Here is a 14,327-nt window from a genome sequence, read left to right on the forward strand (position 1 = left end):
TTTAAACATTATGATACCCCTTATATCCATACATAATTTAAAAGGTCAACTCTTTTTATTTATTACAAACATGTGCCAAAATTTAATGATGTGCCATTTTAAAGTCTGAAAGCAAAGGGTATTGAGTAGTGGTTTTGGCTTAGACAGACAGACAGATAGATACTTGATTTATCCAGAAGGAAATTGTTGGCCTCCATTAGCCGAACAACAAATGTAAAAGATCATTTGTATAATATATGTGACATGTATGATAACATATATAAGTCTGAATGAGTATATATTATAGAAGCAGTAGTAGAGATCATATCTAATATATAGAATATATAGGAACAGTGGTAGCCTTTGAGCTTTGGGCTATGAACTGAAAGGTTGATAGTTCAAATCCCAGCTCTGCCATGCAGCCACTGTTGGGCCCTTGAGCAAGGCCCTTAACCCTCTCTGTTCCAGGAATATATACATTTTGATATGACGGTGTAAAGGGCTTTGTTCTTTATGCACTGATATTTTTGCACTGGAAAAAGTGAAATACTTAATCCTTCAAATCGCTCTTTATTTTTTATTTTTTTGGAATTGTGGGATAATATTCTTTCTTTTTTTTGCAAGTACCAAGCCTAGATCCATTGTTGCTTTAAAGTTTAAAAATAAACTGACCAGTTCATTCTTTTTCCACATTGCCAAAAGTTCCTAGTCTTAAGGTGCCCCAAAATTGTTCTTGTATTGTTTTGTTTAAATACATGACAAAGGAGTTTTACACATCACATTTGGCATGGCATATAATAACCAACGAGGGTTGGTGTCCACACAGATAATATTATATTCCTTGACCTTTTGACCTAAACCCACCAAAATTACAGTGCAGCAGACTAAACACTAAGAGTCTGTCTGAAAACTTAGCGATCTCTCTACATAGACGCCATTTTACGCCATACTACACGTGCTCCCGAGAAGGCTGTGTAAATTCTTAGATACGCAAAAATGCTGCCTACTGAGGGGCCTTAATTCTAAACAATAAACTGACTAAATAACGAGGGAGAATTCAATGATTCCTTAGTGGTGAAGGCAATCCCAGCATTCAGTGCGGCACAACTTTTCTCTCAAATAAAATTACAAATATGGCGTATGAATGCAGAGCAGAGCTCTTTTCAAATGTTAATAAATTATAATTGATTTTTAATGTGTATAAAGGTGTACAAGTGGAATTTATTGGAAAATTCGGGCTTGTCAGTGACAATTTAACCGTTTTCGGGACACAGAGGGAGATGTTGGCTGGCATGCTAGTGGGGTTTGCCACCTCAGGCCATTGGTTTGAATGGCCTGAGGCTAACTGTGCTAGTAAGTAAATAGTGCGTCTAAATAATCTGCCTTATAAATTGATGTCTTATTACAATCCTCTCTACTTAGGCAGTCGCCTAGGTAGGCATTAGGCAGCTCACTAGTTTTTCAGACAGACCCCACACATGCATTTAATTTGTAAAAGCAAGTCACAACATTTATTGACAATTATAAGTGCAACTTGTGCTCTGAGAGCTTCCAAAATTCTTACTTGGGCTTGCTGTAGGATGGCCTGAGCCTGGGCCTCTTGAGCGGACACCACCGGGCCTTTTTGAGAGTCACCCCCATAATTAAACTGAAAGAGAAATTCGATGAAATATGCAAATTAAAAACTCTCATAACCAAAATTTCAAATAGATGGAATTAAGCCTGGCAAATTACTTACTTACAGAATAAATAATGGATTAAAAAGAAAAGAGGTTACTTAATGGATTTCATGTGAAAGATAGGCTGGTAAATTGAAAGGACAATCTTTTGATAGCATAGCTCCACCAAGCGGCTGAAAGCTGCTATTAACACAAGTAAAATAGATGGGCTTCATGTTGCATTCACAACAGACACGTTACTAAAATGCATTATATTATTACTTACTGGTAACATGAGCAGAGTGCCTGGAGGACCTGGTATTCCATCAGCCCCTGCAAGTCCAGGCCGTCCCTCAGGTCCCTTGGAAAAGAGAAAAAAATCTGTCGTTTGCATGTTTGTGTTTACTGTTGATCTGCACGTTCTGAGAAAAACACCCCTCTTCACAACTCATCTGCCGTAAAAACGTCCTACGCTCCATTACGAGGTGCACTTCAGCTAACACGACCTCCCTATCAATTAGCTCGTCGTTCTCATGCCTGGCGCGCCTTCACTCCCGCTGCGCTCGCATAAAAGCCTAACGCGCCGACATTAAAGAGCCTGGCTAATAAACACTGTCAATCAAGAGAGCAGCACTGTTCTGCAAGAGAGAACACAAAAGCTCTCGACGGAAAATCTAAACACACCTGTCAAACCCACCAGTGATGTGAGTAGCATACGCATATGCTAACTGACAAAAAATGAACCCCAGGCTACCTCACCTGAACACTTCCCCAGAGGCCTCAACAGGCAGTTCAGAATCTACAACATTAAGATTAGAAGCTAACCTGGTAAAAAGTGCTTTTTTTGAAGCTCATGTTCCTGGACAGCTTGTATCTTTAACGTGCTAACACAGCACTGCTAAACCTATTTAGCTTCACTCAGTTTAACTGCCCAAAATCACATTTTGCTCACACTATACCATTTATACTACATGGCCAAAAAATTTGTACATCTGACCATGACCATTTCAAATCTACGAGCATTAACATAGACTTGCCCCTCCCACTTTGCACCTATAACAGCTTCAACTCTTTTGAAAAGGCTTTCCTCAAGACTGTGATTGTGGTATACCCGTTCATCCATTGTCTGTCTGTTTTACCACCGCTTTATGCTATTTATGGTCACAGTGGGTCCAATTCAGTATGCAAAAGGCAGGGAACAGCCCGGACAGGTCATCAGTGCAAGCCAGGGCAAACACACTTACAAACATACACACCTGGGGCAGTTTAGTATCTCCAATTAACCTGACTGCATGTCTTTGGACTGTGGGAGGAAACTGAAGCACCCAGAGGAAACCCACACAGACGGGGAGAACATGCAAACTCCACACAGAAAGAACCCATACCGCTCCGCCTGGGAATCGAACCCAGGACTTTCTTGTTGTGAGGCGACAGCGCTACCCAGTGAGCTACCGTGCCACCCAAAGCATGTTCAATTTAAAACATTTTCAAACATTTGTGTGGTCAGATACTAATGTCTAACAAGAACAAGTGAGGGCTGGGGTCAGACCAGCAGAGATCCTTAACACCAGGGTTTTTCAAACCACTTAATTAAGGGTCGCAAGCCAAAAAAAAAGGTCACAGAGGAAAATAATAATAATTAAATAAACAAATTGTAACAGACGCATAAACACAAAATGAACTCGTACAAGGACGCCCCCTTGTGAAGGCTTTACGTTACATCTTGTAAACCACACTGGGACCAGATTACCACCAATTTCATTAATTAAGTTTATTTGGTTTTGTGTTTCATTTTGATGCATTATTTGTGTTGCCTGGGTCGCGGTAAAAATCATGGACAAATTGTGCTGCTTCACACCAAATAAAGCACACCAAATGTGTCAATCATGTCTTTATGGAACTTACATTGTGCAAAGGGACATATAAAGGCTAGAATAGGAAAGAGACAACATTGTTTCTGTGGTTCTAGGTTCAATTCTCACTTCTGGTCACTGTATGTGAAGGGTTTCACATATTCTTCATGTGTCTGTGTGGGTTGTATATATATACACACACACACACACACACACACACCAAATAAGCATAACATTATGACCACTGACAGGTGAAGTGAATAACACTGATTATCTCTTCATCACGGCACCTGTTAGTGGGTGTGATATATTAGGCAGCGAGTGAACATTTTATCCTCAAAGTTGATGTGTTAGAAGCAGGAAAAATGGGCTAGTGTAAGGATTTGAGCGAGTTTGACGAGGGCCAAATTGTGATGGCCGGACGACTGGGTCAGAGCATCTTTAAAACTGCAGCTCCTGTGGGGTGTTTCTCATCTGCAGTGGTCAGTATCCATCAAAAGGGGTCCAAGGAAGGACGTGGGAAGCAAAGGCTGGCCCGTGTGGTCCGATCTAACAGACGAGCTACTGTAGCTCAAATTGCTGAAGAAGTTAATGCTGGTTCTGATAGAAAGGTGTCAGAATACACAGTGCATCGCAGTTTGTTGTGTATGGGGCTACATAGCCGCAGACCAGTCAGGGTGCCCATGCTGACCCCTGTCCACCACCGAAAGTGCCAACAATGGGCGCCTCACAACCTACAGGAGTTAAAGGATCTGCTGCTAACATCTTAGTGCCAGATAGCACAGCACACCTTCAGGGGTCTAGTGGAGTCCATGCCTCAACGGATCAGGGCTGTTTTGGCAGCAAAAGTGGGCCCACACAATATTAGGAAGGTGGTCATAATGTTACGCCAGATCGGTGTATATGCTCAAAATGCCCCACCAATATACTGATGTAAAAATGATAAATAAACATAATATACTCACTAGCTTTGGATCTGTCAGTGTTCCCATCAGTTTTTGATGGCGGTAATGTTTTAGAATGGCGGGAAACCCTAATTCTCCTCCCCAAAAAAATGTTCAGTTCATGGCTAAGGCTTTCACATGAACGGATGGTATATTAAAGGTACCAGTGAATTTTCAATACCAGCATAATAAAACCTTAATGGTAAGCAATTCCACCCAGTTTATGATCATACTGGTATACAGTCACACCCCTGCTGTGAATTTTATTCTGCCTGAGGTTGTATGAGGATGTAATAGCAAAAAATGACTCAGCAAGGACAATCTCACACTCTCACACACACAGAAATTCAGGTCAGAGTGTAATACAAGCCATAGCTTATCGGTGTCTTGGACTATTTATCCTGCAGGAATGAGAATTCTTTGGACTTGTAACTCACCACATCGCCAGGGTCTCCTGGGGGCCCTGGGGGACCTGTTACTCCAGGAAGACCTGGAAGACCCTGGGAAACACACACATATATAAGTCAGACAGGCTTTACCAGCTACTTTTTTTTTAGTATGCGTCTCAAGATTATGGTTTTAATACTTACTGCGGGACCTGGTAACCCAGGAGGACCCTCAACCCTGGTACCCTGATTGACAAACAACGCAAATCAGATCCCGGATAGACAACAAATTAGGGAAAATTATGCATAGCAGAACTTGTTTTGTTCTCACCTGTTCAAGGATGGCCGGCTCTCCTTTCTGGCCCTTCTCAAAGCCGTGTTTTACCTGGGAGAAGACAGAAAGATAATAATAGCTTATAGAGAGATACTATCTTAGTCATTGCAAGCAGAAGTGCATCAAAACCCCTAATTATTGCTTTCTTGTTTCAAATCTCAACCAACATCCTTTAGCCTGCACCAGGAAATCAAGACACTCAGAGGTAGAGACTTCTAGACTGAGGATACAGTGGTGTATCCTACACATCCTAGTGCATGATGTAGCCTATAGTGTAACAAATCCCCTGCCTCCACCCTCATATCTACAACTCTTGGCAAGGATGTCAGGATCAAATGAAGTGCATAAAGGTCTACAACCATATATAACACTTTATTTCATGGTAACATGTTGCTAATATATACAGTATGAATATATAACTACTAATGGCTACTGATCAGGTCATTGTTCAAGCCCCACCAATACCAAGTTACCACTGTTGGGCTCTTAAGCAAGACCCTCACCCCTCAGTTGCTTGAATTGCATTAAATCAATGGGTCTGTCCAAAAACCTAGTGAGCTCTTTACATATACGCATTTTACGTCATCCTATGCACACTCCTGAGAAGAATGCTGCCTACTTAGGTGCCTTATTTTGAAGCAATAAACTGACAGAAAAACGAGGGAGCATCTAATGCTTCCTTAGCTGTTAAGGCAATCCCAGCATTCAGTGTGGCACAACTCTTCTCACAAAAAAATTACCAATATGGCGGACGAATGTGGAGCAACAAAGTTCTTTTCAAATGTAAATAAATTCGTAATCATTTTTAATTAGTATAATGGTGTACAAGTGGTATTGTCAGTGACAATTTAAGCGTTTTAGGTACACGGAGGGAGATGTTAGCCGGCATGCTAGCGGGTTGTGTCGCCTCAGCCCTTTGGTTTGAAAGGTCTGAGGCTAACAGTGTTAGCTTAGTAAGTGAAAACTGTGGTAACATAATCGCTGTAATCACTGTCTCAAGTAGTGTGTCTAAATAATCTGCCTTATAAGTTGATGTCTTATTAGAATCCTCTCTACTTAGGCAGCTGCCTATGTAGGCAGTAGGCAACAAGACAGCTCACTAGGTTTTCGAACAGACCCAATGTTTGCTACATGCAAGTAATATAAATGTAATAAGTAATGTCCAATATTAAGGCAGTTAGCTCAGTGGTGAAGGTTCTGGACTAGTATTCAGAATGTTGCTGGTTCAAGCCCAACCACCACTAAGTTGCCACTTGTGGGCTTTTAAGCAAGACCCTCACCCCTTGGTTGTTTGAATTGCATTTAATCACAATGTCTGCTACATGAAACTAATGTAAATTTAATAAGTAAATGTAATACTAAGGCAGTTAGCTCAGTGGTGAAGGTTCTGGACTAGTAATCAGAAGGTCGCTGGTTCGAGCGCAACCACTGCCAGGTTGCTACTGTTGGGCTCTTAAGCAAGACCCTCACCCCTTACTTGTTTGAATTGCCTTTACATGCAATCAATGTAAATGTAATAAGTAAATGTAATATTAGGGGCAGTTAGCTCAGTGGTGAAGGTTCTGGACAAGTAATCAGAAGGTTGCTGGTTCAAGCCCAACCATCACCAAGTTGTCAATGTCGGGCTCTTAAGCAGGACCCTCACCCCTCAGTTGATCGAATCGCATTAAATCACAATGTCTGCTACATGAAACTAATGTAAATTTAATGAGTAAATGTAATATTTAAGGCAGTTAGCTCAGTGGTGAAGGTTCTGGACTAGTATTCAGAATGTCACTGGTTCAAGCCCAACCACCACCAAGTTGCCACTTGTGGGCTTTTAAGCAAGACCCTCACCCCTTAGTTGATTGAATTGCATTAAAACACAATGTCTGCTACATGAAACTAATGTAAATTTAATAAGTGAATGTAATACTGAGGCAGTTAGCTCAGTGGTGAAGGTTCTGGACTAGTAATCAGAAGGTTGCTGGTTCAAGCCCAACCACCACTAAGTTGCCACTTCTGGGCTTTTAAGCAAGACCCTCACCCCTTAGTTATTTAAACTGCATTAAATCACAATGTCTGCTACATCCAACAAATGTAAATTTTATACGTAAATGTAATATTAAGGACAGTTAGCTCAGTGGTGAAAGTTCTGGACTAGCAATCAGAGGGTTGCTGGTTGAATCCCAACCTTTGCCAGGTTGCTACTGTTGGGCCCTTGAGCAAGACCCTCACCCCTCAGTTGCTTGAATTGCATTTACATGCAATGAATGTAAATGTAATAAGTAAATGTAATATTGGGGCAGTTAGCTTAATGGTGAAGGTTCTGGACTAGTAATCAGAATGTCGCTGGTTCAAGCTCAACCACTGTCAGGTTGCTACTGTTGCTACTAGAGCAAGGCATTTAACCCTCTATTGCTTGCACAGTATATAGCCACAATTGTAAGTTACTTTGGATAAAAAATGTCAGGAAAATGGCATAAATGCAGATGTACTATTTAATCAATTTTGATAAGTGACAGGCAGCACTGCTAATAATGCATCATTAAGTGACGTTACTTTAAAGTGATGCTCTATTAATCAAGTCATCTCATTTTTACAAGTATATTCAGCTTTTCTTCCTTCCCTAATGCACTTGAAAAGGTGTTAGGAATCATAAAGAAATGACACATTAAAGTAGTGTGATTCACCCCTAGATCTTGAGCTAATTTTAACTGGCACCTGGTGATGTTGCTGACATCAAGGTTGCACAACAAGCAAAATTTTATAAAAACAAGTTCATGGTAATAAACTCATTTTAATCAGTTGTTTTTAAACTAAGAACAGTTAATTTGTATAATTAACAGTAACAGTATAATTTGCATTCCCCGCTGTAGAGCTCCATTCTTTGTCTCATTAATATGGTTCATTAACATCTGGTTCATTTCTGAACTGGATGTTAAGGGTGTAGGGTTGAGTCTGTACAGGAATGTCAATTTGGAACAAAAAGAGAAAAAAAGGTTACTACGTTCAGGGCAGATATAAAAATTGTATCAGGATCTGAGCTGGATCTGGGCCAGATTTAATAATGGATCAGCTGGATCCCAGCCATTTCTGTTCCATGTTTAGACAAGATACAGTGTGTGGAACTGTATTGGTATTGACCTGTAGTTTTACAGATCCAAACACAACAGTGCAGAACATTTGACCCCGATCTGGCACAGACTCAGTTTGTTCTCTGGGTTCTTTATTCTGTCCTGCTTTTTTGCTCTTTCCCTTTTATTTTTATTTATTTATTTTCTTCTTGTTTGATTTCTATGTTTCTCTTTCATGGAGTGCAATTCGTTTTTCTCTTTACTTTACTGCTACCTTTTTCTCTTTCATGTATTTTCCCTAAACTAATCTTTTTATACTAGTTTAGTCTATTACAGTCTAATTTCCTCTCATAAGCTTTATTTTTTTTTTTTTTTTTTTTTGCTCTTAGGTTTTGACTTTTCACTTGTTTTACTCCTAGGTTTTGACTTTTTCTGTTTTTTTCTTTTTAATCTTTATTCTTTTTTGCTTTTTCACTCTTAGGTTTTGACTTTTTACTCTTAGGTTTAAAATTTTTTTGGTTTTTTTCTTTTTTATCTTTCTTTTTTTTTTTTTACTCTTAGGTTTTGACTTTTTACTTGTTTTACTCTTAGGTTTTGACTTTTTCTGTTTCTTTCTTTTTTATCTTTGTTCTTTTTTGCTGTTTTTACTCTTAGGTTTTGACTTTTTACTCTTAGGTTTTGACTTTTTCTGTTTTTGTTCTTTTTTATCTTTATTCTTTTATGCTGTTTTTACTCTTAGGTTTTGACTTTTTTTACTCTTAGGTTTTGACTTTTTACTTGTTTTGCTTTTAGGTTTTGACTTTTTCTGTTTTTGTTCTTTTTTATCTTTATTCTTTTTTTGCTTTTTTTACTCTTAGGTTTTGACTTTTTACTTGTTTTGCTCTTAGGTTTTGACTTTTTCTGTTTTTGTTCTTTTTTATCTTTATTCTTTTTTTGCTGTTTTTATTCTTAGGTTTTGACTTTTTACTCTCTTCACTCAGGTTTTAAATGTTTCTGTTTTTTCTTTATCTTTTTTGTGTGTGCTTTTTTTACTCTTAGGTTTTTATTTTTAAATGCATTTAAAACCTGGACCTTTATTAATAATGTTATTTTTTTAATTATTAGTAGTGGTGGTGGTAATATTATTAATTTTTTTATCTAAAATGATTCCATAATTCCTTAAATTATAATTTTTGGAAATATTAATTCCACAAAAATGGGAATACATTTGGTGTGTAGATTTTAGTGGACAAATATTTGTAATCTACTCTTTAAAAAAAACTGACCATAAACAACAACACAGTTAAACCAGGCTGGTCTAATAATAATCTATATGTCCACTAACATCACTGTCCAGTTGATACTCATTTACCTAGCTAAAAATGCTACTGCTCAAAAACTTAGACCCACCTGTCCTTCCCAGGTCCCAGCATCTCCTCTACTGGCTGGACCGTAGCGATCTGCATAGACCTCGTATTCTTCGTAGTCCTGCTCTGAGCTGCTGTTCTTAAAGTCCTCATACTCAAAGATCTGAAAATGCACCCCAACATGATTAAAATACTCATTCAGACAAGCTCTTAATACCAGTATACTGAATACAAGTTAATACCTCATAGTCACTGGTGTTGGTGCCCACTGTTACTGTGGAGTCAGAGATGTTACTGTACTGGTAGCTGTAAATGTCCTCTGTGGGCCCCTCAATCTCAGGTATATTTACTGGATTCTCATCCTGCACATAACAAAATCAGTCAGGAAATAAAAATAAAAAAGCAAACATCAAGCAATAATGATCCCTTCAAACCTACATTATAAGTATTTCCATGAAATTGATGAATTAATGTGGTTGTCAGAACTCTGGGACTACAAGCCCATCATCAGGTGAGGGTTATTAATGAGGGGGTAGCCATAAGGAAGTTACTGTTTCTCATGCTTTATTAATAGGTTGGGGAGTCAGTGGCTAAGCTAGATGTCAAAGTACCAGACTAATAGCAAAAGTTATGACGTTATAATAGGAACATGGATTAGATTGATTACTGTAAGCTGTAAGTTTTAACAGGACTTGCTTTGAGTCAGGACTATTTAAAGAAAAGCTTTCTGTGTGGAGTTTGCATGTTCTCCCCGTGTCTGCGTGGGTTTCCTCCGGGAGCTCCGGTTTCCTCCCACAGTCCAAAAACATGCAGTCAGGTTAATTGGAGATACTGAATTGCCCTATAGGTGAATGGATGTGTCTCCCCCTTTTTTAGCACCTCCAACTGCCCGATTGTGTCATGCTTCCTCTCCACCAATGCCGATCCCCGCTCTGATTGAGGAGAACGAAGCTAACCCTCCGACACGTCGGCAGCAGCTGTATGCATCTTGTCACCTACACTTTGACGAGTCCAGTGCGGATCAGCACTGTGTACGGCGAGACACATCCTGACAGCACTCTTTTCTCGTGTCTGTGCAGGCGCCATCCCGTGTCTATCCGGCTTGAATATCCTGCCCCTCTCTGAACACCAGGCCAATTGTTGCTCATGTGGCTGCTCAGCCTAGCCGGCAGGCAGAGTTGAGATTCGATACGATGTATTCGAGATCCCAGCTGTGGTTCCAGCGTGTGTTTTTACCGCTGCGCCACCTGAGCGGTCGTGGTTTGGATTTTTTAATAAGCAGCTACATTAGAGTGTGCTACAGCTAAATGCAATAGTAAGCACTATTGCCATTTTAGATCGACTGTGTATCACCTTTAATGGTAAAGACAGCATGATAGTTGTGCTATTGACTGCTGATGCTAATTTGTGGGTCATGGTTGAAAAAAACAACACAGAATATTGAATTTTATACATTTATATGTTGGACGGGGTCAAAATCCTTTATTGTTTTAAATGTTATTGCATTATTTCAGGCACAAAAACCTGGTGTGAACAGGCCACTAGGTCAAACTAGCAATCTTCAGGTAATAGAGTGCTTGGAGATATTTTTTGTAGTCTGTGCAGCAGGGTACCCACTGCCCTAATGGTTATAACATTTCCTAAATGCCAGGTGGAACATAATCTATTTAAGGTTGTCCAGAATAATTTATAACCTGCTTCAATTTCAAAGTTAAATAACCAGATGGCTGGCAGGCTGTCTGTTGGGTATCACTGTTGTAAATGTGGTTACTGCAGTGTCCATTGCAGTAAGGGTTGGTTAGTTTGGGAGTTGAGGGTGGGGTGGTAAGGTTAATCTGTGGTTAGGAGGGTCAGAAGGTGATTAGGAGGAAGATGATAGAGCAAAAGGGCAAGGGGCAAAATGCCTTTACCTTAATGTCAGGAGAATGAGGTGAAGCACTGGGTACTTCAATGGCATCACCAGGACTTGCAGGCAATGTAGTAGAAAGCATTGTCGAGTGCACATCACTGATCTCTGGCTCATGAGTAGGCATCTCAGGTATCTGCTCACTGGTTACAGCTGTGATTGGTGCAGAAGTCTGAGAAGGTTCCATCCCAACAGACGACGTATGCCGTGTCAAAAACTCTGGCCGGAAAGTAGACACCTTGAGAAATCCCTCCTCGAGAGCTTCTGCCTCTTTCCTCTTCTTCCTTGACTCTTTTTTGCCCTTTTTCTTCGATCGGTCCTTCTTGTCCTTCTTGTTTTTGTTCTTTTTGCCCTTCCTGCCTTTCTTCTTCTTTGGTGGCTCTGGTTCGTCGCCTTGCATCACGTCTTCATGCTTAAGGGGTTTGGTCTTTTGTGAAAGGTGAGAGGTAATGGTTCAGAAAGGGAGTACAAAAATGTGAACAATTACGAAATGTAAACACCAAAAGCACAAGATAACAATACAGAGAACATTGTTAAGTCTGCTGACTCAGAGTCACGGACCGCAACAATATGACCACAGTCCAGTAAACTTAAGTGTGTGATTGTAGAACAAGAACTGAGAACTGATGCCACTGGATCCACTGTGGTGCCATGGTATGCCAGAGAATCAGCAGGTTTGGACTTAATTATCAGTAGTGACCACAAGGTTATGTCTATAATTGCATTTCATGGGGACACTGGTAGCCTAGTGGGTAGAGCTTTGGGCTACCAATCAGAAGATTGTCAGTTTAAATCCAGTCTCTGCTGTGAAGCCACTGTTGAACTTGAGCAAAGCCCTTAACCCTTTCTGCTCCAGGGGCGCCGTACAATGCTTTCTGACCGCTGCTTCCAAGAATTTTATTGTACTCTACATGTGTATATGTACAGTGTATCACAAAAGTGAGTACACCCCTCACATTTCTGCAGATATTTAAGTATATCTTTTCATGGGACAACACTGACAAAATGACACTTTCACACAATGAAAAGTAGTCTGTGTGCAGCTTATATAACAGTGTAAATTTATTCTTCCCTCAAAATAACTCAATATACAGCCATTAATGTCTAAACCACCGGCAACAAAAGTGAGTACACCCCTTAGTGAAAGTTCCTGAAGTGTCAATATTTTGTGTGGCCACCATTATTTCCCAGAACTGCCTTAACTCTCCTGGGCATGGAGTTTACCAGAGCTTCACAGGTTGCCACTGGAATGCTTTTCCACTCCTCCATGACGACATCACGGAGCTGGCGGATATTCGAGACTTTGCGCTCCTCCACCTTCCGCTTGAGGATGCCCCAAAGATGTTCTATTGGGTTTAGGTCTGGAGACATGCTTGGCCAGTCCATCACCTTTACCCTCAGCCTCTTCAATAAAGCAGTGGTCGTCTTAGAGGTGGGTTTGGGGTCATTATCATGCTGGAACACTGCCCTGCGACCCAGTTTCCGGAAGGAGGGGATCATGCTCTGCTTCAGTATTTCACAGTACATATTGGAGTTCATGTGTCCCTCAATGAAATGTAACTCCCCAACACCTGCTGCACTCATGCAGCCCCAGACCATGGCATTCCCACCACCATGCTTGACTGTAGGCATGACACACTTATCTTTGTACTCCTCACCTGATTGCCACCACACATGCTTGAGACCATCTGAACCAAACAAATTAATCTTGGTCTCATCAGACCATAGGACATGGTTCCAGTAATCCATGTCCTTTGTTGACATGTCTTCAGCAAACTGTTTGCGGGCATTCTTGTGTAGAGACTTCAGAAGAGGCTTCCTTCTGGGGTGACAGCCATGCAGACCAATTTGATGTAGTGTGCGGCGTATGGTCTGAGCACTGACAGGCTGACCCCCCACCTTTTCAATCTCTGCAGCAATGCTGACAGCACTCCTGCGCCTATCTTTCAAAGACAGCAGTTGGATGTGACGCTGAGCACGTGCACTCAGCTTCTTTGGACGACCAACGCGAGGTCTGTTCTGAGTGGACCCTGCTCTTTTAAAACGCTGGATGATCTTGGCCACTGTGCTGCAGCTCAGTTTCAGGGTGTTGGCAATCTTCTTGTAGCCTTGGCCATCTTCATGTAGCGCAACAATTCGTCTTTTAAGATCCTCAGAGAGTTCTTTGCCATGAGGTGCCATATTGGAACTTTCAGTGACCAGTATGAGAGAGTGTGAGAGCTGTACTACTAAATTGAACACACCTGCTCCCTATGCACACCTGAGACCTAGTAACACTAACAAATCACATGACATTTTGGAGGGAAAATGACAAGCAGTGCTCAATTTGGACATTTAGGGGTGTAGTCTCTTAGGGGTGTACTCACTTTTGTTGCCGGTGGTTTAGACATTAATGGCTGTATATTGAGTTATTTTGAGGGAAGAATAAATTTACACTGTTATATAAGCTGCACACAGACTACTTTTCATTGTGTGAAAGTGTCATTTTGTCAGTGTTGTCCCATGAAAAGATATACTTAAATATCTGCAGAAATGTGAGGGGTGTACTCACTTTTGTGATACACTGTATATAGCAAATAAAGGCTTTTTTTCAGACAGAAGACAACTGTGCATGCATGCATGCAATATGCAACAGTTTTGAGTGAGGAAGTGTTTTCACACCCACTCTTAGCCATATACTTACCAAATTTAAGACCAGCAATACATTTACACATTTACATTTATTTATTTGTTCGTTTTTACTAGCCTCTTTACACCGATCAGGCATAACATTATGACCACTGACAGGTGACTGATTATCTATTCATCGCGGCACCTGTTATTAGGTGGGATATATTAGGCAGCAAGTGAACATTTTATCCTCAA

At 40.5% G+C, this 14,327-nt stretch overlaps 1 protein-coding gene across 1 annotated transcript in view; it reads right to left on the reverse strand.

Annotated features, from left to right (window-relative positions):
* Positions 1 to 14,327, reverse strand: part of col5a3a (collagen, type V, alpha 3a) — a 180,503-nt gene that overhangs the window by 89,521 nt on the left and 76,655 nt on the right. The window contains exons 6-13 of the mRNA XM_063015234.1: positions 11,467 to 11,889; positions 9,799 to 9,918; positions 9,600 to 9,719; positions 5,152 to 5,205; positions 5,025 to 5,066; positions 4,872 to 4,934; positions 1,924 to 1,998; positions 1,544 to 1,627 (exon numbers count right to left, since the gene is read on the reverse strand). Coding sequence (XP_062871304.1) covers positions 1,544 to 1,627; positions 1,924 to 1,998; positions 4,872 to 4,934; positions 5,025 to 5,066; positions 5,152 to 5,205; positions 9,600 to 9,719; positions 9,799 to 9,918; positions 11,467 to 11,889 — 981 coding nt within the window. The remainder of the gene's footprint in view (positions 1 to 1,543; positions 1,628 to 1,923; positions 1,999 to 4,871; positions 4,935 to 5,024; positions 5,067 to 5,151; positions 5,206 to 9,599; positions 9,720 to 9,798; positions 9,919 to 11,466; positions 11,890 to 14,327) is intronic.

The sequence above is a fragment of the Trichomycterus rosablanca genome, chromosome 2 (genome assembly GCF_030014385.1).
Source record: "Trichomycterus rosablanca isolate fTriRos1 chromosome 2, fTriRos1.hap1, whole genome shotgun sequence".
NCBI classification, from domain to species: domain Eukaryota; kingdom Metazoa; phylum Chordata; class Actinopteri; order Siluriformes; family Trichomycteridae; genus Trichomycterus; species Trichomycterus rosablanca.